Source organism: Eretmochelys imbricata, chromosome 18, assembly GCF_965152235.1.
Source record: "Eretmochelys imbricata isolate rEreImb1 chromosome 18, rEreImb1.hap1, whole genome shotgun sequence".
In the NCBI taxonomy this organism is placed as follows: Eukaryota; Metazoa; Chordata; order Testudines; family Cheloniidae; genus Eretmochelys; species Eretmochelys imbricata.
In genome coordinates this window covers 8,588,532-8,614,510 of record NC_135589.1, presented here as the reverse complement: position 1 = coordinate 8,614,510, position 25,979 = coordinate 8,588,532, and the positions used below count along the sequence as shown (strand labels likewise).

General features: G+C 43.9%; 1 protein-coding gene across 4 annotated transcripts in view; it reads left to right on the top strand.

Moving 5' to 3' along the window:
• Positions 1-25,979, top strand: part of UBR4 (ubiquitin protein ligase E3 component n-recognin 4) — a 113,987-nt gene that overhangs the window by 82,605 nt on the left and 5,403 nt on the right. For all 4 annotated transcript variants that reach the window (XM_077837267.1, XM_077837264.1, XM_077837265.1 and 1 more), the window contains 21 exons: positions 146-303; positions 1,399-1,508; positions 2,603-2,744; positions 3,723-3,804; positions 4,380-4,553; positions 5,130-5,251; positions 5,771-5,968; positions 6,107-6,187; positions 8,660-8,747; positions 9,484-9,611; positions 10,103-10,210; positions 10,686-10,805; positions 11,554-11,744; positions 11,980-12,153; positions 12,807-12,906; positions 13,540-13,758; positions 14,333-14,446; positions 15,625-15,767; positions 16,365-16,490; positions 17,642-17,836; positions 20,272-20,496. In XM_077837267.1, the coding sequence (XP_077693393.1) occupies positions 146-303; positions 1,399-1,508; positions 2,603-2,744; positions 3,723-3,804; positions 4,380-4,553; positions 5,130-5,251; positions 5,771-5,968; positions 6,107-6,187; positions 8,660-8,747; positions 9,484-9,611; positions 10,103-10,210; positions 10,686-10,805; positions 11,554-11,744; positions 11,980-12,153; positions 12,807-12,906; positions 13,540-13,758; positions 14,333-14,446; positions 15,625-15,767; positions 16,365-16,490; positions 17,642-17,836; positions 20,272-20,496 (2,998 nt within the window). The remainder of the gene's footprint in view (positions 1-145; positions 304-1,398; positions 1,509-2,602; positions 2,745-3,722; positions 3,805-4,379; positions 4,554-5,129; positions 5,252-5,770; positions 5,969-6,106; positions 6,188-8,659; positions 8,748-9,483; positions 9,612-10,102; positions 10,211-10,685; positions 10,806-11,553; positions 11,745-11,979; positions 12,154-12,806; positions 12,907-13,539; positions 13,759-14,332; positions 14,447-15,624; positions 15,768-16,364; positions 16,491-17,641; positions 17,837-20,271; positions 20,497-25,979) is intronic.

The following is a 25,979-nucleotide window of genomic DNA, read 5'->3' as shown; positions in this document are numbered from 1 at the left end:
AAGAAATATAACTACATGGAATCCTCTATTTCCTCAAAGCAGGGTGTTGTATTCACAGGACAAGGGAACTCTTTAAGCTCCTCTGTACATAGGGTTCATAGGGAAAGGCAGCTGGCAGTTCCCTTAAGCTGTGTTGATATTTTAGGTACAGAAGCCAATGGGAAAGCTCCTAGCAGAACTGAGCTTCGCCAGCTCTACTTGTCAGAAAAGTATGTTTGGAAATGGAAACAGTTCATGAGCCGACATGGGAAGAGAACCTGCCCTCTGGATCTCAAACTGGGACATAACAACTGGTTGCGACAGGTAAACATCCTGGAGACATCCAGTGCACAACCCAAGAATTGTAGCATGTGTTAACTTCTTAATCATTGATGGTTTTTATCTCGCAGCTCTACAACTGGTTATTGGTAGTGTCTCTTTGTACATTTGCTTTGCAAGCAAACCATGAGGTGTCAAAGTAGCTGTGGTTTGGAGACACTGTGCCCACTGCAACCTTTATGCGAGTGGGTCGTCAGATAGTTGGAAGAAAAGAGGGGTTGCCCCTTTAAGGACTTCTTTATAGCAGGTTGAGATTGGGGAAAAGCTTTCAGGAATGACCAGGAAGGGCAGGAAGCAGTTGGAGCTGGGGCAGGACAAGATCTCTGCATTGCCCTTCCTGCTGACTGAAAGAGTGGGATGGTATTTGTACCCCTGCAGACTTGTAGAGGCCCTACTGACTGACTGACAAAACCTCCCTTAGGGCTGGGTCCATGAAAATCCCATTTTAAAACAGAACTCCCAGCTTCCTGCCTTCTTATAAAACTCTCTGGACCTTTGAGTGACCTTGTGATCACCACTGACCTTTTCCTGTCCAATCACTACATTTTGGTTACCATTTGTTTCAAGAGTCCTGAACAGAACACATCAGCACTACTCCTTACTCAGCTGTACGGGCTGGCATTGAACAGTGCAAGGTCGTTCATTTTCTCTGTTAGTTCTGTGTGGCTTAGCATTCTGCCTACAGTGATTTTCACACCTCACCAAATTTTGGAGCAAGAAAGATTAAAATCAAATCTAAAGGCTTGTCTGCAAAAACGCTTCGTTCCCAGCAAGCTTAGGTATAAATCTATTCTCTACTAGCCTGCTACACAGTAAGTGTCCATGTGGATGCTGCTGCCACGCACCAAAAGTTCTCCAGTGCGCTTTGATCTACCCTGCTTTGAAACAGGGTAGATTTTCACACCCCTATTTGCTGCAAAGTAAGTGTTCATGTAGACAATCCCTAGGTCTCTGGCATGGCAATACAGAGCACTACTGCTAGGCCATCAGTTGCCCCCGTGTTGGTCTCATTTTAGTGACTGTCACTAGTTTACCTATCCGCATCCAATGACATCATGTGTTTTAATTTCCCCACCTTAGGTACTGTTTACTCCTGCAACCCAAGCTGCCAGGCAGGCTGCTTGCACTATTGTGGAAGCTCTGGCTACCATCCCCAGCCGGAAGCAGCAGGTCCTCGATCTCCTTACCAGGTATCTCACAAGGTGCTTAGCTTTGTAGCACCAGAGTGAATCACATAATTTGATTTCTCTGATCCCCACTAGAACTTGCCCATCACTCCTTTAATAGTTCTCACCACAATCCCTAGAGTATGGCTCCTCTGGGCATTTACTGCTTTACAGGAGCAGCACTTAACTCTGATAGAACTGGTATTGGGCAGAAAAAGCACAAATGCGGAAAGGCAGGTTCCTTACAGCTCTTCTCCTACCTTGTTTCCTTACCATCTATCACAGTTACAAGGTGAACCATGCCTGAGATCCCTTTCAGTTCCTCTCAAGTGCTGCACCCCTTAGGTGACAGGCCTAGCTTCCTGATCCTCACCCTGGGTGGAACCACGTAGTCCAGTCACTTTCCATCTGGATCCTCTGGACCATTCCCCATCCATGTTAATGTGACTAGCTCAGCTGCTTTGGACACCTGTAAGCCCTTTCATTCCTAGGGTCTGTGACCAGCACGTTGATTAAAATGACTCAAACAGTCTTCAAAACAAAGCATTATTTGTTCATTCCCCCAGAGGTACAATGTGCACAGGGCAATGGGTAAAATCAATAAGAGTCTTATGCTGTAATCAGTCCTTGCCAGGTGTTGTAAGTTTCCCTCAGCTCACCCCCATCTCTGGGAGAAACAGACCGTCCTGCGCAGAGCATGGTCTCTGTGTGTTCCATTGCCAGCCTGTCAGCTTCCACTGACACTCTCTGTCCACTCAAGCACCCATCTTTTCTGGTCCTCTAATGGTTTGACCTCTCTCTTCCCAGCCTTGGCAAAACAGCTCTGTCACCAGGGTTGGAGTTGAGGAGTCGTTTCTTCACAGCTATAAACCTGGCTATTGTTTGGAGTATTTATTGGGGTGCTCCTTATCTAGGCCATTATTTTACCTTTCTTATTTGTTTCCTTTAACAACCCCATTTGATCTAACTCCATAACAAGTAATCCATCATAAATGCACAGAGGCATGCACCATATTTATAAAAACAATTATAGCTATTTCCCAGCTTTTCACACCATCCTTAAGTTCTGAGTGCTTCTTGCCACTAGGAAGCAGTTAACTTCTGTTTCCCTGTGTTAGCTACTTGGATGAGCTGAGCATTGCTGGAGAGTGTGCTGCCGAGTACCTAGCTTTGTATCAGAAACTCATCAAGCCCGCACATTGGAAGGTCTACCTGGCAGCAAGAGGCGTTCTGCCCTACGTCGGCAACCTCATCACTAAGGTACGGATCTGTAAGACAGAAGCAAAGTAAATAGCACAAGGAAGCTTCTGCCAACCTTGCAGCTCCCCTCAAGCCCCACAATGTCGGTCTCCTCACCTGATTTCTGCACTCTGAGAGCTGCACCCGTTTGCTTTTGTGCACAATTCCGAATTTCTCTCTCTTCCCCATGGGATCAGTTGTATAAGGTTGGTATTTCTGAGCTGACACCTATCACTATGGGCAGAAATGGCTATTATACTCTTAACCCCAGCTGCTCCGTGCCTCGAGATGAACCGGCCACTTCCCTTTACTTCAGTACTCCACAGGCAACGGTGCCAAGGAGCAAAAATGTCTGGTACATTGACTTGGCAGCAGCTCTGTGCCAAAATACCATGTCCTGGCTGACAGACTGAGCGGGCTCAGAGAGCAAATAGTGACCGCAGAGCAGGAGGATTAGGTCTGCTCCTGTTCCTCCAGAATGAATTATGGGCTGTTTGGAGGGATTCTTTTTATGTTACAGTTTTCAAGTCGTTGGGTTTCAGCAGCCCCCTGATACTCAAGTTTATTACAGTGAAATCCAATCCTAGACCATAGCAAACCGTGCTGGAACCTGAAGAGGCTGAATAAAATGTTACAAGCGCAGTTATGTACAGTACCCCTGGTGTGCAATGGAACATACCAGGTGCATCCTGACATCACATCATTCGTAATGAACAATGCCAGCACAGCATGTGCGATGGCTGACCAACAGAGAGATGGGTAATAGAAACGAGATGAGTAAGTGGAAGAGAATCGGAATACAGCTTGGGCACCAGTGGACAGATTGTCGTCTTACTTTGTTCTGCAGTTCTGGCTTTTACATAGCCAGCCCCAGTCCTCTACTGGGTCTATTAGCAACACAGTGTTTTTGCTTGGAGTTTGCTGAGCACTGATCAGCCAGTCATTCCTGGCACTGGTAGTTTGCTTTGCTGCTTTGTCATGTACTTATGTTATTTTTAGGAAATAGCTCGTTTACTTGCCCTGGAGGAAGCCACACTCAGCACTGACCTGCAGCAGGGATATGCCTTGAAGAGCCTCACAGGTACCTAGTTGCACCCTCCACCCCCATGTAATGGTCACATATTAAGCTCTGTAGCATGGTTCACTGCATTTCAAAAGCATGTAGCAGCGTTCCAAACTGTCCCCCAACGGTAGGTGTAAGTGTTAGTAAAGTCATTCACCTGCATATCATCAGAGCTGGCGTAAACATAAGAGGCCAGGAGAAAAGAGCAACCGTGGCACTGCCAGTCCCTCCTCAGACACACTCCCTAGGCTGGAGAAAAGAGCCCCCAATCCCACAAGTGGAGTTCGGTGAGGAAGTTATAAGCCCCACACTTGGGAGATTGATTGCTCCCATCCCTCTCCTCTTCTCTGATCACATTTGGTGTAGCAGACAAGCCATCCCCATCCCAAAAATGGGCCCTTTTCACCTGAAATCTTTTGTCTGTCTTACCCGACATACTCCTAAATAACAGACTGGACACCAGGAGTCACTGCAGGCCATTTCATTTTCTTGTTCCCTTCTCAGGATAGTTCTAGATTTACTGGCCATGTGTAATTCATAGCTCACAAAGCAAATAGAGTCCCATGGTTCCTGAATCTCTCCTGTTTTCGTAGGGCTTCTCTCTTCCTTTGTGGAAGTGGAGTCCATCAAACGACACTTCAAGAGCCGTCTGGTGGGCACAGTCCTGAATGGCTATCTCTGCCTGAGGAAGCTGGTAGTGCAGAGAACAAAGCTGATTGATGAGACCCAGGACATGCTGCTGGAGATGCTGGAGGACATGACAACAGGTAGAGCCAACTGGGTCCCAGGAATTCTGACTATAGGTTACCTGAGAAGACAAGACCTGTAGTGCAGCCCCACAAAGGAACAACTTCAAGGACCCCACAACAGGGATTTTCATGACTTTGGCCACCACGTCATGTTGGTTTTAAAGCACATTGTACAACATTTCAAAACTATGGCATGATCTATACTAGACATGGGATTATAAACACTAATGTAGGTCAGTGGTTCTCTCACCTCCCTCCCTTCGTCATGTAATAAACTTAGCAAACAGAGCCCCAGGCCATCCCTGGCCACAGGGACATTTTAAAGAAAATGCCTGGAAGAGACCTTGATTAGTTCCCAGTAATTTTGTGCTTTGTTATGAAAGGATCATTTTCCTGTGGCACTAGCATGCAAAGCAGTTTCCTGGTTACCATGAACCCATAGCAATTTCCCCAGCTATGTTAAACGGATACTTTTCGGAAGAGAGGTAGCCTCGAAGTGTGCTACTTACTGCTAGAGGAGGTGGTGTATATGTTGGGCTAAAAGGAGCCCACTGAAAAATTAGGTTAATATGAAATGCCCCCTTCTCTTTGCAGGCACAGAATCTGAAACAAAGGCATTTATGGCAGTGTGTATTGAAACCGCTAAACGCTACAGCCTTGATGACTACAGGACTCCTGTCTTCATCTTTGAGAGACTTTGCAGTATTATCTATCCTGTAAGTGAGCAGACACCTGCAGTCGTTTGCAGATCTTGTATATGTCCTCAGAATGAAACAAGCTTGTCAAAGTAGTTGTTTACACTTCTTCAGAACAGATCCCAAAGCTGTGCTGACTCCACTGATATTTGGTTTGACATTAACCAATGTAGAATTGTACTAGTGTGCTGGACCCATTCTGGGACCCCATACCAGTGATGGGTTCCTTTGCCATTGCTGAGCAGGAGAGAAGCCTGAGGCTTGGCCTTAATGTGCAGTGAGGAATTTGAACATGATTTGGTATTATCAGGTCTCCTCCAAGGTCTGTAGATACAGCAGGGGGAGCTAATGATTCTATTGTCTTAGATTTCAGAGTAACAGCCGTGTTAGTCTGTATTCGCAAAAAGAAAAGGAGTACTTGTGGCACCTTAGAGACTAACCAATTTATTTGTCTTAGAGAAAATCCTGGTAGCTGATATGAGGATGAGAGACGTGTTCAGGGAAATCCTCACCCACTCTCCCTTTGCTTTTGCTCTTAAGGAAGAAAATGAAGTGACTGAGTTCTTTGTAACACTGGAGAAAGATCCCCAGCAGGAAGATTTCTTGCAGGGAAGGATGCCAGGGAACCCCTACAGCAGTAATGAGCCTGGCATTGGGCCGCTCATGAGGGACATTAAGAACAAAATCTGTCAGGACTGCGACCTGGTGGCTCTCCTGGAGGATGACAGTGGAATGGAGGTGAGAATTCACAGCTGCTGACCACATGCTGAGAAACATGGAGGCAGGTTTCTGGGCAGGCTGGTGACCAGCATCAGTGATGTGGTGTGAGCTTGTGCTCAGATTTTTTTTTTTTTTTTTTTTTTCTTCTCCTTTCAGCTTCTGGTGAACAATAAGATCATCAGCTTGGATCTGCCTGTGGCTGAGGTCTACAAGAAGGTCTGGTGCCCCACCAATGAGGTATGTGGTTGTGGCCCCCTTCTCTGTGTTTTTAAAACAATACCAGATGGGGTCAGCTTTTGTCTCTGGTGCTGAGTTGCTCAGGATCTCTTCATACACTCATTTGGGAACTGGAAAGCACTTCTGTTACTCATCCCTGCCATACTGGTGACTTAGAAGCACATAATACTGACGCAGCTAAGAATAGTGACCGTGCTGCACTTATGCGCTTGCAGAAATCTGAGCTGGCTTCTCCGACAAGGACTCTTCTGACCCTTCCTTTAAGAAACAGCTGCATTTTATGTCACTGCCTTTCCAGGTTCACTTCACACTCCATCTGCACATGGCAGCTTGATATTTAAGCCTGGGACACCAGATTGCTCCATTATTCTGCATTTCAAAGACCAGCCTAAAATGTCTGTGCAGAAAAAGTATCTGATATCAATAGTATTTTGTACTACTTTGTAGTGCCTTTCATTTAAGGATCTCCAAGAACTTAAGACATTAATCCTCACAATGTGTCTTTGAGGTGATGGTAGGTATTGCCCCATTTTACTTCTGCAGAAAAAGACCACGAGTTTAAGGGACTTGCCCAAGCTGTCACAGCAGGGAGGAGTTTGTTCTCTGTTCTATTTCCATTCTGCAGTCAGCCTACTGTGATACCTTGGGCACCTGTCAAGAGGTGTCTGCCTTGTTTGTGAGGGTTTAGTTTAGTGGATAGCACTAAAAAGGAAGCTGTCAGTGTACATCTTGCATGCAGAAAATGTGTGCCTTACCGTTCCTGCTAATAGCACTGGAGATTATTAAGGCTGACTGAATTTTTTAAATCTTATTTTATATTTCTTGTTTATGCACAGTTTACTCTTTGCATTTTGCTCACCTTGGACAAGAAAACGTGACTTGGTCATTTTCACTTTCTGGTTCTCAGTCACTATCTCAGTGTTTCATTTCACAGCATTGCTGAGGCAGATTCAAATAAATTCTGTTTGCTTTGAAATAATACCAATGCCTCATATGGAGTGTAGTGCTGTTCGTTTGGGGCAGCACCTCTGATCAAGCTTGTGAGTTAAAATCTTTGTGGTGCAAAATGAAGCTTGAAGCTAGTTGATGGTCACCTTTTTCCATTAAGAAGCAGCGCTGTGGATGGGGAAATGAGTTCTGGTCTTCCATGGTGCATGTGAGCTGCCAAAAAAAAACAAGGCTGAATAGTCCATGTGCTCCTCTCAGACCTCTTTTATGTATTCAGCATTTGGAAGTAGTGTTTGTGTGAGATGTTCTTCTGTAGCCAGTGTATTGCTTTCCCAGGATGCACTGCTGGATGTGAAAGGCTGAGTTTGTTCAGCATTACTGTCACTAACAGCTTTCATCTGTCTTCCTTTGTGTGCATCGCTCCAAAGCACTTCTGGAGCTCCATCTTGAGTTCCCTAGGAAATAGACAGGCTCACAAGAAGCTAACCTCAGGCCTGTTTTGTTTCTCTTGTCTCTCTCTAGCTTTTTTTTGTTCATCTGCCATTTTACCAGGGCCCCTGTGGTGTTAATTGCTGGTCTCTAGCATGGCCTTTGAGCAGATCTTCCCCCAGGGCTTTCCCGGTGCTTATGTATTTGCTATGACATTAAGCACTGCTTATTCCACATTAGGCTTAGTGCGCTCTCTGACAGGTTTTTTCTCTCAAGGTCTCCTGTTCCCAAAGCTATGGGAGTTTTTCTGCTTTGTATTCAGACCTATAGTATTAAAATGATAAGTTCAGTGATACACGCTCAGCCAGTGTTTCTGGCTGGAAATGCATCCTGCTACCTGACCCTCTTCCCACAGGAAGAGGGCAGCTAGTCCTTTACTGTGTTTGCACACTTCCTAATACCCTGTTTTACTTAAAGCTCATCAAAATGCCATTTACTCTTTTCTCCTTCATTTCCCATTGCTGGGAGACTTGTCTGTTTAAAAGCACCCGTCTAATTAGCCTGTCTTTCTCCCTGATTTATTGAGCAACACCCCATCCAATTTATTTAACAGTCTTTTCCAGGGTTGTGCCATGGAATCAGCTGAGAAGAGAAGGTTGATTTGTAGAGCAAGTACCTTCTCCGAGAACATACATGTCTCATCAGCCCCCTTCTTCTTGGCTATGTCTTTCACTGATATGATACCACAGTGCAGCCTGTTACTAAAGGAATCTGTCATGAAGTCAGATGACATAAGAGGGAGAACTGTTAATTAGACATACAGCTTGGTAATGGCCCTTGTTAGGAAACAGACTAGACTAAATGATGATTTAGTGGGGTTTTATAAGGATGTGATTTTGGAGAGACTCTAGAAAAGATAAAAAGTGGAGAAACGAGCCCTTGCAAGAATTTCCCTGCATTATCTTCTGCTTTGGGGTGAAAGGAAACTGAGGCTTAATTGTCTCTCATCTCCTCTAAAGGGAACATCATTGGACTACTGGACATTTTCAGATACCAGCATAGCAAATGTGACACTTGTCTAATTCTTCTCCCCAGGGGGAGCCAATGAGGATCATTTACCGCATGCGAGGGTTGCTAGGAGATGCGACTGAAGAATTCATTGAGTCGCTGGACTCCACTACAGGTAAGGCATTTGTTCCCTAGAAACTGGAATTAGATTTGAAATGTGGAGCTTGCCATAGAAGGATGGCACCATTAACCTTACAGCACTGAGCGTATATTTGACTGACAAACATTTCTTTTGCTATATTTACCTCCTGTGCCAGGAATAGATTAAATAATCAACACTGTAGCTTATAATATCAGTGTGGCTACTTATATAGCTCCCCCTCATTGTAGTATCTAAGCACTTCATAAACATGAATGAATTTATCCTCACAATCCCCCTCTGAGTTAAGAAAGTGTCATCTCCATTTTATAGAGGTGCAGAGAGATTAAGCAACTTGCCCAAGGTGTCTCAGGAGATTTGTGGCACTGTTTGGAATCAAACTCAGTCCAGTGCTTTAGTGACATGACCATCTTTTCTCTGACTTCAGACGTCCCTGAGATTAGAGAAACTGTTTATATTGACCTTCAATTCTGACTTGAGTTGGTACATGGGAGCGTGCAGCCAGCAGCGCTTTGGAGTTTTAGACTTCATGTTAGACATGGAAGGAACTTGTGTGTCAAAATCCTATTTTAATATTCTTGCTCAGTAATTTTTCTCCAATTTGACCCAGCTGCTTAACTTTAACCCTAGCTGGCATTGGCAATTGTAGCTTAATCTCCATTTTTACTTCAATGCCTCGCTCCTTATGGTCAGCTGTATAGTCCTGTTGATGTGTCTGCCTCCCTCCTGTCATAGTCTTTCTTTCATGTAGATGAAGAGGAGGATGAGGAAGAGGTTTATAAAATGGCAGGTGTGATGGCGCAGTGTGGAGGCCTGGAGTGCATGCTGAACCGACTGACTGGAATCAAGGATTTCAAACAAGGCCGACATCTCTTGACAGTGAGTCTGAGCTACCCCAACTCATGGCAAAGAGACTGAGAGTAAATCCATAAGCAGTCAAAAAAGCTCCCTCTTTTCCAATAGCTGCCTACCAACGACTCTTCTGTACAGCAGCTCACATATTGCAGCAGAGTTTAAATTCACTAATCCATGTCTAGTAAAATTATAGCAGTTTCCTCCTTGCTTTCTCCTTGTCCCCTTTTAATCCCCTCTGTTAACACTTCTTCAGAATAAGCCTTTGAAGTCTGTGGGAGTTGAGGGCACTGAGCAGTTTGCAGGATCAGGCCCCCGGTTGTTAGCATGACTGTTTTATGTATTCAAGAATCTTACTGGAAAATCACAATCTTCTTCTTGGCATTAATGGTTTTGGAGGGGTCACACCTTGTGCTTTCCAAGGGGTTAACTAGATTGTTTGGCGCTTTTAAGTTCACTTCCATCCTGCCAGCCCTTTCATGGATATCTTGTAGGTCCCGTTCTCTGTTTCTTTGCAGGTGCTGCTAAAACTGTTCAGCTACTGTGTGAAAGTGAAAGTGAACCGTCAGCACCTGGTCAAACCTGAGATGAACACTTTGAATGTCATGCTGGGAACTCTGAATTTGGTAAGGAGGAATTTTGGCTTACAGTGGATTTTGGTACCCTTGGCTCACCTTTTGCTGGATGGTAAATCATGCCCAAAGCCATCAGTGTAGCTTGATGGTGGCATCAAGAACACAGATTCGGAGTTAGTATGGAGACCATGTCTTTGGGTGATTACCCGAGTTATCTGGAGAGTAGCATTCCAGGTAACACAACTCTTTTATCCACACCTTAGCCGAGATCACATTCATGCCCTTCCTCAGTAATGAACAGGATCCTCTTGCACAAATTTACCAGGACTTCTGAAAATTTTTCATCTGCTCGGCTGTATTTAAGCTACCCAAAATTTCAGTCATACTTGCCTCATAGCAACCAAAAGAGAGCTTAAATATCCTCTCAGTGCTGGTCTAAGCTAAGGACTATCAGCCCGATTTTCCCTCTGTCATCTGTTAGTGATAGCAGTTGGTGCTGTAGTGACTAATATCGTCTTCTGTGCAGGCCCTGGTGGCTGAGCAGGAGAGTAAGGACAGTGGAGGAGCAGCAGTGGCAGAGCAGGTGCTGAGTATCATGGAGATCATATTGGATGAATCTAATGCAGAACCACTGAGTGAGGACAAGGTGAGTGTTGGTTCTGGGTGCCATGGAGAGGGAAATACTGACTGGAATCCAAGGCTTGTAAATGTCTTGTTCAGTGGTACAGACCTTCCACGGTCTGTACAAGGAGTCTAAGCCGTGCCATCAAACAGTAAAGACTGTGTTGGGGACAGAAGGAGGAAGAGCGACACTGAACCAAAAGCGTTGCAAGATTCCTACCAAACTCTTTTGCACAGTAGTGGTGCGTTGGGTCAGAGCAGCTGGATCAGCTGACATGGAAAGAGGTGAATCTGCCTTGTCCTTTAGAGTGCCTTCATATGAACTCTGAAACCAAACTTGGTTTTCTGAATAATTGGCAAAGTGAACTATGTGAGACACACTGAGAAATGGGGCTTCTCTCCCTCCCCTGAGGGTACCATTAGCCCAGTGGATCTGTTAGAACTACTGTTGCTTGAGTCGGACCTCCTTTGGGCTAGGGTTAGGTTGTTTCGACCCGAGAACATTTTAACAGCAGTTGCAGGATGCCAGGTATTGATTAGATGGGTTGATACGGCTGTTCCATTAGACACCTGGAAATGTGCTAAAAATGCAGTTTCTCCGTGGCCACGAGAATTCTAGTGTTGCTGTCTTTGTTCTTTATCACACTGTCTTACTGAGATCCCGAAACTCTGATTTCGTCCGGATAGGGAACAGTCAGTAAACCACTGGAATAGGAGGATTTTCCTGAAGCCTATAGGTTAATCCTGAACATAAATCATTGTCCTCTTTGCAGGGTAACCTCCTCCTTACTGGTGACAAGGATCAGCTGGTAATGCTGCTGGATCAGATTAATAGCACTTTTGTCCGCTCCAATCCCAGTGTGTTGCAAGGCCTGTTACGCATCATCCCTTATCTGTCCTTTGGGGAAATGGAGAAAATGCAGATCTTGGTGGATCGATTCAAGCCCTACTGTAACTTTGACAAGTACGTTTTGTGCCGTCAGCAAAGAGTACCAATTAAATTAATAAATCAGCATCCTGGATGCTTCCGTTAGTCTAATGGATATTTACAGAGAAGGGGAGTCTGGGTGGCAGGTGGGAGTTCTGGAGAGTTTATCTGGGCTGATGTGCGTGTGTTAATCTGCAGAGTGGACCATTATTATATCTACTGGGTCCGTAGGAGAGCCCTAACTTGATTGCTGTTTCCTCTCCTCACTCAGGTATGATGAGGAACACAGTGGAGATGATAAAGTTTTCCTAGACTGTTTCTGTAAAATAGCAGCTGGCATAAAGAATAACAGCAATGGGCATCAGCTGAAAGATCTCATCCTCCAGAAAGGCATTACACAGAATGCACTCGACTACATGAAAAAGCATATCCCCAGTGCAAAGAAGTAAGGGTCACTTTGTGGTGTGTGGTAACCATGTGTATCCCTATCTCATTTCATCATCACCAAATGGAATGGTCTTCCGAGGAGAGGGTTAGGACTTCCATCCCTGGAAATGTTTAGGCTCGATGAATCTCTGGTGAACGAACTCTTGAAGGGACAGACCTACAGTAGTGGCACATGTGGATTAGATGACCTAAAGACTCTACCAGCTCTAAGCTTGGTTACTCAGATGCACCAAATGGCCTAATTTCCTAGCTGTATCTTATCCATCACCCTAAAACAGAGCTCTCACACTGAGGGTCATCTCATGGGCCTAAAACAAAACCTGAAGCTAACAATTGAGTGAGGAGCTGGCTGATAGTGTGTGCAGTGTGGAGGAGGGAGCGTGAACGTCATTTCAGTTACCATATTAAGGTTTTATAAATAAATGTCTAAAATTTTAAACTAAATATTTGAGCTCAGACAGGATGCAACAAAGTAGCCCTTCTGACTGTAGATTTATGGTGGGTGTGTGTGTGTGGAGGGGATGAGGAAAAGGTGGCCATCTTTCCTAGCAGCCTGTATAGTGCAAGCTGGCTGTTGGCTGGAAGCTAGATACTTTTCGGTGCTGATGAGTTATCTTTCAGCTGCTGTATGTTTTTACCTTCTCTGTGTAGTTTGGATGCAGACATATGGAAGAAGTTTTTATCTCGTCCAGCACTTCCTTTCATCCTGAGGCTCCTTCGAGGTCTCGCCACACAACACCCTGCCACACAGGTAAGGAGGTAGTCTTGGAAACGGACCAGGAAGCAGGTGGCTGGCTTGTATCTGGGAGCTTATATGGTGGCTGTAGCTAGATCAATCTTTTCGTAGTAGTATCTGTGGTTGAGTTTGGAGAGCAATGTTATTCTCATACACAGCTGATCATTAGTCTGGAAAGAACTATTGGGTTGACTATGCCCATTCAAGCAGCGAGATTCTGACTAAGTACAGCCTGGTTCTCTGTAGCTCAAGATCGTTCTTTTCTGTTAAATTTTCCAATTCCTTTGAAGTGCAAGGTAGAACTATAGACTATGGCTGTGATGGGTTTCCTGTGGTCTAGGTGGTGGTTTATAGGCTTCACTACTTCAGTAGCTTATATGACAAACTCCTTTTAACTCCTGGTTACTCTCAATATATGTAGCCTTGGTATGCAGTTTTAGGGCATGAATCAGGTGCATTGTGGAAGACTGAGACACACCAGTCTTGGGTGCCTATAGCATTGCAGTGAACTACTCCCCTTAAAACGCTTGTAGTGGCCTAAAGCTCTAACTAGTCAATCAGTGACTGCTGCAGGTTGGATTAGGTGAAATAGTTCGGGGTCTTGCTCACATTTTCCTGAAGAAGCTGCTGTATTTTAATCTCTAACAGGTACTAATAGGTACAGACTCCATTACAAACCTGCACAAATTGGAGCAAGTGTCCAGTGACGAAGGTATCGGGACATTAGCGGAGAACCTGCTGGAGGCGCTCAGGGAACATCCAGAGGTGAACAAGAAGATAGATGCAGCCCGAAAGGAGACACGTGCAGAGAAGAAGCGCATGGCCATGGCAATGAGGCAAAAAGCCTTAGGCACTCTGGGAATGACGGTAATGCCTATCCACAGTAATGGATTCCAATGCTCTATGGTGGATGTCATATTCCTGTCTTGCTAAAAATGCCACCGAATTTTTGTTTGTTTGTTTTTAAGTGCAAGACAAATATTAAGCTACATAGTCTTCGCGTGACTTTTGGAAGAGTGAGGGTCATTTACCTGTGTCAGGGTGGGAAATCCTTTAACTCTCTGATGTTAGCAGTTTGGGAGCTCCAACTATAGCAATGTTATGCCTGCAAGAGTCCATTGACCATAATCTTATCATCTAGTGTTCAATATATAACAGCTTTCCATGCGCTGGTGGTTGCCTTTTGTAATACAGAACTGCAGGAAATCTGAGGTCCGAAAATATTATAAATCTGACTTAATCTTGATTGGTAACTCTCAGTAACAAGGTTATGGGAGCTTCCCAATTCTGCTCAGAGGCCTGTGATAGCTGTACAGTTTGAGCAGCATTCTGTGCTCCAATGTTCTCTGCTTCCAGTAAGTAAGGTGTTCTGAGATTTAGCAAATACAAATTCCTCTCTGGTTTTATTCTCCTAGTATATTTGACTTGTCCTCTCTTTCAGACTAATGAAAAGGGCCAGGTGGTGACAAAGACTGCACTCCTCAAACAGATGGAAGAGCTGATAGAAGAACCAGGACTGACCTGCTGTATCTGCAGGGAAGGATATAAGTTCCAGGTACAGAACAGCAACAGGAAAGCCCTAATGTGATACGAGGAAAATCACTAGTGTGCGCCCTGGTGCTTGATAGAGACTTGATGCCGTGACACTGTAGGGCCAGGTGATCTCAGGTTTTGTTCCTGGGATCTGCAGTTCTCTGCTGCACTTTGGAAATGAAGATGGTACTCGTTAAATCTCTTCTCTGGGTTCCCCTCACCATCTGCATGAAACCGAGCTGATTGTCCCTGCACAGCTTAGCTCCTATGTATCTAATCCTGAAGGAAAAGGGGATGAGATGTTTATTTCCAGTAAGGAGCTGGAGTGGATCTCATGTAGAGCCCAGCTTTAGTAATAATCCCTCCTGCACAGGTGCTGTGGAGGGGAATAGTACAAACAATGCAAATTCAAAAAAACTCTTTGAAACCACAGCTAAACCCTAGTGAAGGGTCTCACCTAGAACATTCACTTACCTTGGTGCAAGTCTTAATAATGGATTTTTATGTTACGTATCTTCTGTGGTTTGCTTCTACTTTCAGTATAAGGTGCAGGTTAGCAGGCTCTGTTCTTAGCTGGAGAGGTATAGGCTCAGCAGAGCGTAATCTCCGCCCATCTCTTCTGCTAGTGGCATATTTTGCCACGAGGCTTCTTTCTCCAATTTAGAATGTAGTCCTAACTTCTTAATTGTCTTCATGATTCCCCTTCCCAGGTGGGAAACGTGAATTGGTGAGTGGTTGCTTGGGAAAAGCTTGTTTGAACCTAATAACTGGCCCTTATCTCTAGGAAGGTAACTCTTGAATGAGTGGCAAACCACTAAATGATTGCAGGTGCAAATATTTCATCTCTAAGGTCCCAAAAATTGCAGATTCCTCAATATTAGACTTCCACCACAATTTTGAAAGCAGGAGCCCCACCATGGGGGGCTGACAGTAGGAGTCCTGGTCGTCCTGGGGCTAAGAGCAGGAGCCTCTGCTGTCAGCCCCGGGCAGTTGACAGCGGGGGCCCCTGCCCCACTCTCAGCCCCGGACAGCCGACAGCAGAAAATCATGGAAAAGTAGTAATGAACTTTATTACCACAAATAATAGGGTCCATTATTACTTTTCTGCAATTTTCCATGGCTTGCTTGCAGCTCATCTGCAATTTTTTGACAATTCAAGTAGGACTTTATTCATTGCTAATAAAGCTTTGGTGGTTACAGCCTACAAAGGTTCTGGGTATTTACACTTTCACCAAGCGGGTTGCACTTGAAGAGTTTGAGAACAAGCCCCGAAAGCAGCAGGGATACAGCACGGTCTCTCATTTCAACATTGTCCATTATGACTGTCATCTTGCAGCTGTCAGGTAAGATCTGATCTGTCTCTTGGGTCATTGCGCTTGAAGTTACCTATCATGGTATATGTCCCTTTAAACATCCAGCACAATGCAAAATGCAACTCAGCACAAACATGGTTATCCAGAGATCATTGTTCCATCATCCATCCAACAGCTGCTGTCCTCCATCTTTATTATGGCCACCTTAATATCGTAATTTCAAACGTTAACTAAAATCAGTGCGTGGTGCTGTGAAGTTGGAAAGCACTATTTATAAAGGGTGTTAATGGAACTAAGCAGCTATGGAGTGCCACCATTTTCATTTACTGCTTAGAGTAAGGGTAGGCAGTGTGGCCAGCACTGGATTAGAACTCTGAGATTTGGGTTCTAGTCCCAGTTTAGCCATTGGCCTGCTGGGTGATCTTGGGTGATTCATGTTCCCTTTTGGTGCCTCAGTTTCCCTATCTGTAAAATGGGGATAATGATATTGTCCTCCTTTGTAAAGCATTTTGAGCTCTATGAATGAAGAGCACTGTAGAAGATCCAGGAGAGTGGGGGGGATGGTGATATTAGACAAAAGCTTAACTAATTGTAATCCCTTTGTGTATAACCTCTTTGTCAATACAGACTGGCTCGTGGCCGGGAAGAATGGGAGAGTGCAGCCCTACAAAATGCCAACACCAAGTGCAATGGCCTTCTACCAGTGTGGGGGCCCCACGTGCCAGAGTCTGCTTTTGCAACCTGCTTAGCAAGGTGAGTATAGAATATTACTCTTAATGTTGGTTTGTATTCAGAATAGATGAGCTGGGGAGTTACTGTATGATACATATTTGTGAACAAGTTTGACTGTAAGCCCCAAATGGAGTTTGCAGTGCTACAAACAACTAGGAGCCATTACTGGTCACCAGAGTCTACACCACCCCACTGTCTATGAGCAACGTTCCAATTAAAATACACATGTAACGTATCATGCCGTCTTGCACAGACTGGTAAGGTAGAAACATGAAAAACAAATCCACCACTAGGTGAGCCCAAAATTATCATCATCATCATCTCAACCGTTATGGTTAGTAAGCCCTGACTGCTGGCATTGCAGGATTGGCATCTGTCTCTGCTAAGAAATGAGCTTCTTGCCACTGGAGAGTTTTGTACCTCTCTTCCAAAAAGAACCCGTATCCAAGCGCTGTTGTGTTAGTGGTAGCTACAAAGAAGCTATACGCAGCTCTCTCGCTGAATTCCTGAGTGTTTATTGACTTCTGTGTTGTGGCTCTGTTTTTAATCACTCTAAAGCTTTGTTTGAATCTCCACTCTGCATTGTATTTTTAAGGAAGTTTAGTACTTGCAATTGTGCTGAATTGCTAGCAGTGGAAAGTAAAGGGAGGATAAAGTAGTTTAATCTTCATGCTGATTGTTAAAAAAGGGTATCCGTCGTGGTGGTGGAGAGGACAAATCTTGTCGACACCAGCAAGTCAGTTGCATAGATTGCCAAACTGCGGTCAGACGTTAAATGATTTTCAATCACTGCTGAATTCTAACCACTGAGCTTGAGCGGAAGAAGTCCGTATCCCATTACCAATTCCCTAACCCAAATCCTTTGCATTTGTAATGTTGTGTTAGATATTAGAATCAGTTGTACCTCTAGTCCAGGTCAGCCAAGGAACCACATCCCAGGGCCTTGCAGTGGGGAAGCAGTGCTGATGGTTATGCTCAGGAAACCCACACTGAATTGGATTTGCCCAAGAGAGATGAAAGAGCTCCCTTTTCTGTGGTGTTAATCCAAGGGGATGGAATTTGCATTTTAATCCTGAGCTCTGACTTGTTTGCAGTGTGGGAGGAGAATTTTGACCTGCATTCCCAAAGGAGTGAATATATATGCAATATAATCTATTACTGTTTTTCCCCAGGCACAACACATACCTCCAGGAATGCACAGGGCAGCGGGAACCCACCTACCAGCTCAACGTCCATGACATTAAGCTACTATTTCTCCGTTTCGCTATGGAGCAGTCATTCAGTGTGGACACTGGAGGAGGAGGAAGGGAGAGCAATATACACCTCATTCCATATATTATTCACACTGTGCTTTATGTTCTTAACACGTCAGTATCTCTTTGTGTGTCTTAGCTGTCTTCTCTCCTGTTAGTGACAGACTGAATCTCACAGGGCAGGTCTCCAAATGATAAATGGATGCACAGCTATCAGTCTCCACTGGGTATTGCTGTGGGAGGTGGAAGCCTTCACCAGCTTCTTGGGAACAGGGGAAGACGGCAGAGGGAAAGGAGATAAATCTCTTAGCAATAGTGGTGCAGTCCTGGAGTATGAAATGCTGAACGGTTGCATTCCAAGTTGATAGTAGAGCAGTGAACAGGAGAAAGCTTGATCCTGAACCTCACATGCAGGATGTGTTAGTGCCACGGTGCCTACTATCTGGCTTACAAGGGAGGTGATGGGAAATGTTGGAAACCACATAAAAGGTTTAAAAGGAAATTTAATTAAATCCTTAAGGCAGGTTGTTACAGCTGTTTCACAGAAAACACAGCAGCTTGTGATCATGTAATTTGGAGACTGATTTAACAAAAGCAAATTCCATTCTGTGTGCAATAATTATCTCCATGTTGGACAAAGTATAAGAGTTTTCAATTTATTAGAGATTAAAGGGACATTGTCAGGTTGTCATATTTTTGGTGAAAAACCCCCAATGATTCCCTCACCTGTTTGTGAGCAATGTAAATCTTAATTTTTCACTACTTCCCTTCTTTTTACCTCTGATCTTGGATAATAAACTAGTCTGTTTTGCTTCCAAGTTCTCAAGTACTAGAACTAGTCAGAGGGAAGCTCACCACTGAGGTCACATGCAGGGTGCTTGTCACTCGCTGTTCAATGCCTCTGGGAAGGTCTGAGACAAGAGCCATTAGCTGCCCTTGCAGGGCATCACCTGCTGCAGGTGGATGAGTTACCAGCTATTTTGGGCCCTGGGTGTGGGGCAAATTGGACAAGGAGAAGCTAGAGGAAGCCCCCTAGTGGATACCCAGCCCCCTCCCAAGGGTTTGGGACAGACTCATGGCTGGCAGCACTGAGTTCAAAGCGCGAGCACTGTAGTTTGAGTTGCTGATACTTCAGTGAAATGTCTATATGTCGACAGGGTCTGCTCCATTGGAATTTAAAAACAAAACAAAAACCTTTCTATTGATTTTTAGTTTATGTAAAAGCTTATTTTTACAAAATCTAAATTCCAAGCCCCGTTGGAGCTGTCAGTATGTCTAACTGCACACACATGCAGCCAGCCAGCCAGCATCTAAAGTGTCTCTAAACAAATGGGCTAGAGGTAATATTACTTTACAAAGTATGGTGCACAAAAGTAAGGTCCATAGTCCTCTTATTTCAGTAGCAAAGAGCAAAGGAGATAATATTAATTGGATGAGGTATCTTAGAAAACAGGTGTTAGAATCTAAGCCCTTTATTCCAGAGTCACTCCAAATCAAATGCAATGAAACTGCAGCCTGTGTATCCCTGGAGCAGTCAACACTTGGGCAGTGACACAATTTGTGTATTGCTTTTAATATCTTTTTCTCCAGATGCCACTGTATTTTTCTCCAATTCCCTTGTGAGAAGACAAATTAAGCTAATTATGTAATCTTATAGCCCTGCTCGGCAGCATTTGAGAGCCCTGCTGTGTGAGTTTGTATAAGAATGTGTTATACAGCCTGCTGAAATGGTTCTTTTAAAAGCAGTGTTTAACAGTACTGCAGTTCGTAGAGTTGCTGACCAGCTAAGATCAGCTGTAGAGTGCAGCCAATGAGAAATGCACATACCATTGGCAACCTACAGATAATTCATATCTGCTGGGGATACTGATTTATCACTCATTTGATTATAGGGGTTTGTTATTAATTTCAAAATGCTGGGTAATATCTAGCAGGCAGCCTCATTCTCATTGATCAGTGCACTGGGTTGTGGCAGTTTATGATCACTGGGTACAGGGCCCATGAATCTCTTAGTCTTGGGTTGTCTATACAGCTGTAGGCTGTGATATAGTTATGATTTTGATTCCCTCATAAGAGTGGAAAAGAAAGGAGTTTTCATAAATAAAGTGTATCTTCGTTTCTGATGGTGGCCTATATCTTACCCTTGATTGCTATAGGGAGGGATAAATAGCACAAGTTGTTACAAAGATCTAGCCATGGAAAAATCTATAGTTAAGTGCTTTGTGCTGCCTGTGGGATTGGTTATTTTAGCTCTTCTGGCTGAAGTGGCTGGCATCTGATTCTTCCCCCATGTTCCCAAAAGGGAAGGGACTTTTTAATAAACATTGCCCTCTAGCGGAGAGAGAGGTGGGTTGCCTTGGGATCCTTTCTGCTGCTTTGTACTGCTGGAGGGAAAAGCTAGTCTGCAACCACTACGTGTATGTTTGGGAAATCTGAGACAAAGGAGACATTTGGGGGGAAACGGACTCCAGTTAGGAAATAAAACATTGGTTGGTTGTGTAGTGCTTCTCATGCCCGGGCTAGTTGTTCACTCTTCCCTTGTATTCCAGAACCCGAGCAACTTCCAGAGAGGAAAAGAACCTTCAGAGTTTTATGGAGCATCCCAAGGAGAAATGGGTGGAGAGTGCCTTTGAGGTGGATGGGCCCCATTACTACACAGTTCTGGCACTACACATCTTGCCACCAGAGAAGTGGAAAGCCATGCGGGTTGAGATCCTCAGGAGGCTGCTGGTTATTTCACATGCACGTGTGGTGTCACCAGGGGGAGCCAGCAGGTCAGTAATCATCGCAGCTTTTGCCACCCTTCCATTCACTCAGAAGCTGCCCAGTGAACTTACTGGTGTTACCTTCCTAGTCATTTGAGCTGCATAGCAACATGTCTGATATAGGGCTGTCAGTCAATCACTGTTAACTCAAGAGATTAACTCAAAGCAAATTAACTTGATTTAAAAAATAATCACAATTTATCGCAGTTTTAACCACACTGTTAAACAGTAATAGAATGCCAATTTAAATGTATAAATATTTTCAGATGTTTTCTATATTTTCAAGTATATTGATTTCAGTTACAACACAGAATACAAAGTGAACAGTGCTCACTTGATATTTTTTATTACAAATATTTGCATTGTAAAAAAGAAACAAAAGAAATGGTATTTTTCAATTCACCTCACACAAGTACTGTTGTGCAATCTCTTTATTGTGAAAGTGCAATTTAAACATAGTGTGGGGTTTTTGTTACATAACTGCACTCAAAAACCAAACAATGTAAAACTTTAGAACCTACAGGTCCACTCAGGCCTACTTTTTGTTCAGCCAATTGTGAAGACGAACAAGTTAGTTTACATTTATGGGAGATGCTGCTGCCCACTACTTATTTACAGGTTTCAGAGTAACAGCCGTGTTAGTCTGTATTCGCAAAAAGAAAAGGAGTACTTGTGGCACCTTAGAGACTAACCAATTTATTTGAGCATGAGCTTTCGTGAGCTCACGAAAGCTCATGCTCAAATAAATTGGTTAGTCTCTAAGGTGCCACAAGTACTCCTTTTCTTTTTACTTATTTACATTGTCCCCTGAAAGTGAGAACAGGCACTGTAGCTGTTGTTGCAAGGTATTTACGGGCCAAATGTGCTCAACATTGGTATGCCCTTTCATGCTTTGACTTTTGTTTATCTTTTTTTACTACGATTAATTGCTGTTAATTTTTTTAATCGTTTGACAGCCCTAGTCTGGTGCTAAACAAGAGTGTTTATTTTTTTGAATAGTCAAGATTAACCTTTTCTATATATGTTTGTATTTAAATCAGTGTGGATGGATGCAGGCACATATATAATTATATGCACTCGTTATGATGCATTTATGCACGTGGAGTTTCTTCTGCTGTCTTCCCTATGGTCAGAATTGGTCCTGGTACCAGTAGATTAGATTAGTACACACAGATTTTTTCCCAGGGAGATTGTTTTTAGTATTATAACCCGCTTTGCATATTCAGTCCCAAAGAATGTATTTCTTTCTAGGGTCATCTCAATGAGAAGAGAATCAAGTAGGTGAGAACTGGGAAATTACAATCAATAAGACAGCATTGTTGCTTTATGCAGTGGTGCTGGCTAATTAGTGAGTGGTGTTGAATGCTGCTGTTTTATCAGAGAAAATCTAAGGCGGATGTGTGAAGGAATTAAAAGAAGGGTTAAACTCCAAGAGCTCATCTTTTATTTCCTTCTCTCCTAAAGGAAGCAGTTCAGTTTAACTTGTTGAACTGCAATTTAAGAAACTGTCATCTGTAGCTCACTTAACTGACAAGGTCCAAACCTATAGATAACTGTAAACAGAACATGAAAGATCAGGTCAGTGAAGCATTCAAGTGATCCTGACAAGTTTAGCGGCAGAGAGTCCTGTGGCACCTTATGGACTAACAGACATATTGGAGCATAAGCTTTTGTGGGTGAATACCCACTTCGTCGGCTGCATGCATGCACGTATTGGATGTATGCATGTATTGGAGCATAAGCTTTCATGGGTGAAAATACCCACTTCGTCAGATGCATCCGACGAAGTGGGTATTCACCCACGAAAGCTTATGCTCCAATATGTCTGTTAGTCTATAAGGTGTCACGGGACTCTTTGCCGCTTTTACAGATCCAGACTAACACGGCTACCCATCTTATACCTGACAAGTTTAGAATGCTCAAAAATTGATCTAACTGCTCTTCTGAAACCACACCACAAAAGCAAATTATGGTTCCTTTAAACCCTGCCCCCACCCCCTCAAATATTAGCAATCAAGCATGTGAACTGTACTATAACAACAAATGACTGCCCCTGCTTGGTGGGGGGGCGGGGGAAACTGTTTCCAAGAAGGGGGACCGAGGGAATTCCAATTGCAATTTCCAAAGGTGTCATTCTAAATAATAATTCATAATTAAGGATAAAATATTCTATTTTAGGAAATGTCCATTAAGATGACTTATCAGTCATTCTTCCAGTAGTCTGTCCCATAATCACATGCCTGGTAAAAATTAATCCACAGTATTGATTTCTTTGTTTCTGTTGTTCTTGCTAAACCTGTCATTCATTCATGTCTACTATCTATTTCCACCACTTCTGCTCTGGAGTTCTTGGAAAAGTAGGTTAAGGATATGTCTACATGGCCCACGTTACAGCGCGGCCATGGCAGCGCTGTGATTTGAGCAGTGTAGGCATGCTTTATCACCAGGTGAGAGCTCTCCTGGCGATTAAAAAAAATAAAATAAAAACCACCCCGAATGAGCGGTGGTAACTTTATCGCTGGGAGCATGGCTGTAGGCTTTCACACAGTCTACAAAATATTCTAGAAAAAGCAAAGCCCTTCAGTGAGTTGACATGGGTGTTTCATTGGTTTAATGCTGCTGAAAACCCCCAGAGAAAGTTATACTAGAAAAGGAAAAAAAACAAGTATTTACTTCACCTGTCAAATATTTCTGAGAATGTGTACAATACAAGCATCTTGAAATGGGAATAGCAAGAATTCTACATCCATCTACCCTGCCCCAAAGCCTCAGGAAAAGCCTCAATGACAGGATAGGTTTCAGGGCACGTGGCAAGGCTTATTCAAGAGCTTTCTCTTTCCCTTAGGCTGAGAGAATTTCAGAGTATTCAACTGATTACACTCAGCCCCTCAGATAGACAAACGTAGGGTCTTTTTGCTTGCGGGTCCTAGCTGACCTTAGCTGTTGGGGTGGAACATGGAGATCTGGTGGCCTTTAATGCACTAACGTGATTTTTAAGTTAAAACCAGCACCTTAAACGTTACGCTAAACCTAACTGGAAGCCAGTTGCAGTTTCTGGAGCATGGTGTATTTGCTCCAGGTGTAGGACAAAGCATAATAAGCAGATTGCTGCATTCTGCACTCGCTGAAGTTCCTGGGTACTTTTTTAAGAGTAACACCATACGGAGCACAATTGAACAGTCTAATCTGGAGGGGACAAAGGCTTGTGAAACTGGCAAGGATGCAGTCTCCTTTCCAAGTGAAGATGGGGAGAAAAGAACTTTGCTACTGCTGCTGTTTGTGCATCTAGAAGCAACTGAGGATCTAGTAGGGTCCCTCGATTGCAACCCTTAGTAACAAAGGTACATGCACCACCAACTCAAATAAGAGCAAATATCACCTGTGCTGCCACCTCTGGCTGGTGGTTTCCTCCAGCCGCTCAGCATCACTGTTTTCTGTTTGCGTTTCAGTCACATACAGGGAAAGCCAACTGGGTTCGCTCTATGGGGCTGATGGAATGCATCCCATTGTGTCTCCCCCTCACATATAGTGAGGGCAAAACCAGAAACCCACCATATCCCACATGAGAGCATTCGCAAGTCCCTTAAGCCATTGCTCAACAATACCATCCGTGTCCAGCTAGAGAAAAAATAGGAACCACTCTAACTCATTCCCATCCAGGAGCTACAAGGGTCACAATTTAATTGTCAATGGTATCAAAGGACCTGATCCACAGAGGTGGTGAGCACGTGCATCTCCTATAGATACCCCTGATTGAGGCACAAAGGTTGCAGATAAAGTGAAAAGAATTCAGTACAGACAATGAGGCACTTCTGAAAATTTTAGCCTTTAGTCCAGTGCCAGGAAAAGATTCGTCTAGTGGGCCTAGTGTGTTAGGTTATTACTGAACCGAGAGTTTTAGCAAGAAAAATCCTATAAACATATGATTCACCGTGTGGATCTGTGTGAAATTTGAGGGGAGTGGGATCTTTTTGGATTTTTTTCCGTGCTCCTGACTCTGACCTTTGGAAAATATTCATGGGAGAAGTGAAGCTTCCAAACTGCTAATGTCTAACTTGCAGCTGGAAATCCATGCGTAGCTGATGAGCCTGAACCAGCTTACGTTAATGCAAATATAGCAGCTATTGTATTGAGTAGCCATTCCAGATGGCAGCTACATAGACTTAACCCACAAGGGCCTTTTAGTTTTCAATTAAAGGAACAGAGTCCAATTATATCAAAGCCATTCAAATAAAAAGAAATTCTGACTCAACACTATTTGGGAATCCAGAATTAGCCTCACTCTAAGTTGCTCTTCTTCCCGTGGAAATTTAGTCACCTTTACTAATTGGTTTTTCTTTAAATAATTGAGTCTAGCCGCACAAGCAGGCTCCCACCTACAAAGCACATGTTATAACATGGAGAGGGAGGGTCTCTTTGACACACACACACATGGTTTATGAAACAATCTGTGTATGAAGCAAGACCTATACCTTCGGTGGATTTTAGCTGTGTCCGTAATCTGAGGGTGCCCTTTTGTCTCTTGCTGATCCACAGCCGTGGCAGATGAACTGGTTGTAAATCTGTACAATATGGGGAGGGAGATGTCTCTAAACTTTAAAGTGACAAACGGGAAGCAGTGTGTGATGAAATAAGGCAGATATACCTACACAAATTATGTAAGAAAATTCCAAATCCATTAGGAGTGTTGGCAATACATCCCACCTTGCCAGGGGCTATTGCTGATTAGCTTAATTTTTCCTCTTAAAAACTTGTAGCTAAGCGATCCCTGTCTTTCCCCACCTCTTAACGGTATATAGCACTTCTCCAGATACTGGTGTGTTGAAAGCAAGCTTAGGAAGACTCTTGGGACAATACTAAAGAGTCAGAGTCTGACCAGAGATGGAAATTCCCACATTTGCTGGTGGGTTTTTCTCCTTTGGGGGGGCCAGGGAGTGTGACATAATCTGACAGAAATGGAAATACCTCACTGAAGTTTTTCAGCAACACTTTACTACTGAGTACACCCTTGCATGGAACATGTCTCTTTCTGAGGGCTTGGCTACACTTGCGAGTTACAGCACAATAAAGGAGTCCTGGGCGCCGTAGCTCACTACCCATCCACACTGGCAAAGCACATAGAGCGCTCTGACTCCATGGCGACAATGCTGCTGGTCTCCACCTCGGCAAGTGGAATAACATTTGCTGCGCCCCTGCTGGAGTGCCACGGCACCAGTGTGAACGAGGTGTTGCATTACTGCGCTCTGATCAGCCTCCGGAAACATCCCATAATCCCCCTAAGTCAAGTGTCAGAGTAGCAGCCGTGTTAGTCTGTATCCGCAAAAAGAAAAGGAGTACTAGTCTCTAAGGAGCCACAAGTACTCCTTTTCTTTTTAAGTCAAGTGGCCACTCTTGTCATTGTTTTTGAATCACTGCAGGAATATGGATGTGCCCTTGGAAAGCTCCGTTTCTAAGAGCTGGCTGCTTATCTGCTCCAAGACAAAGCAAGCCAT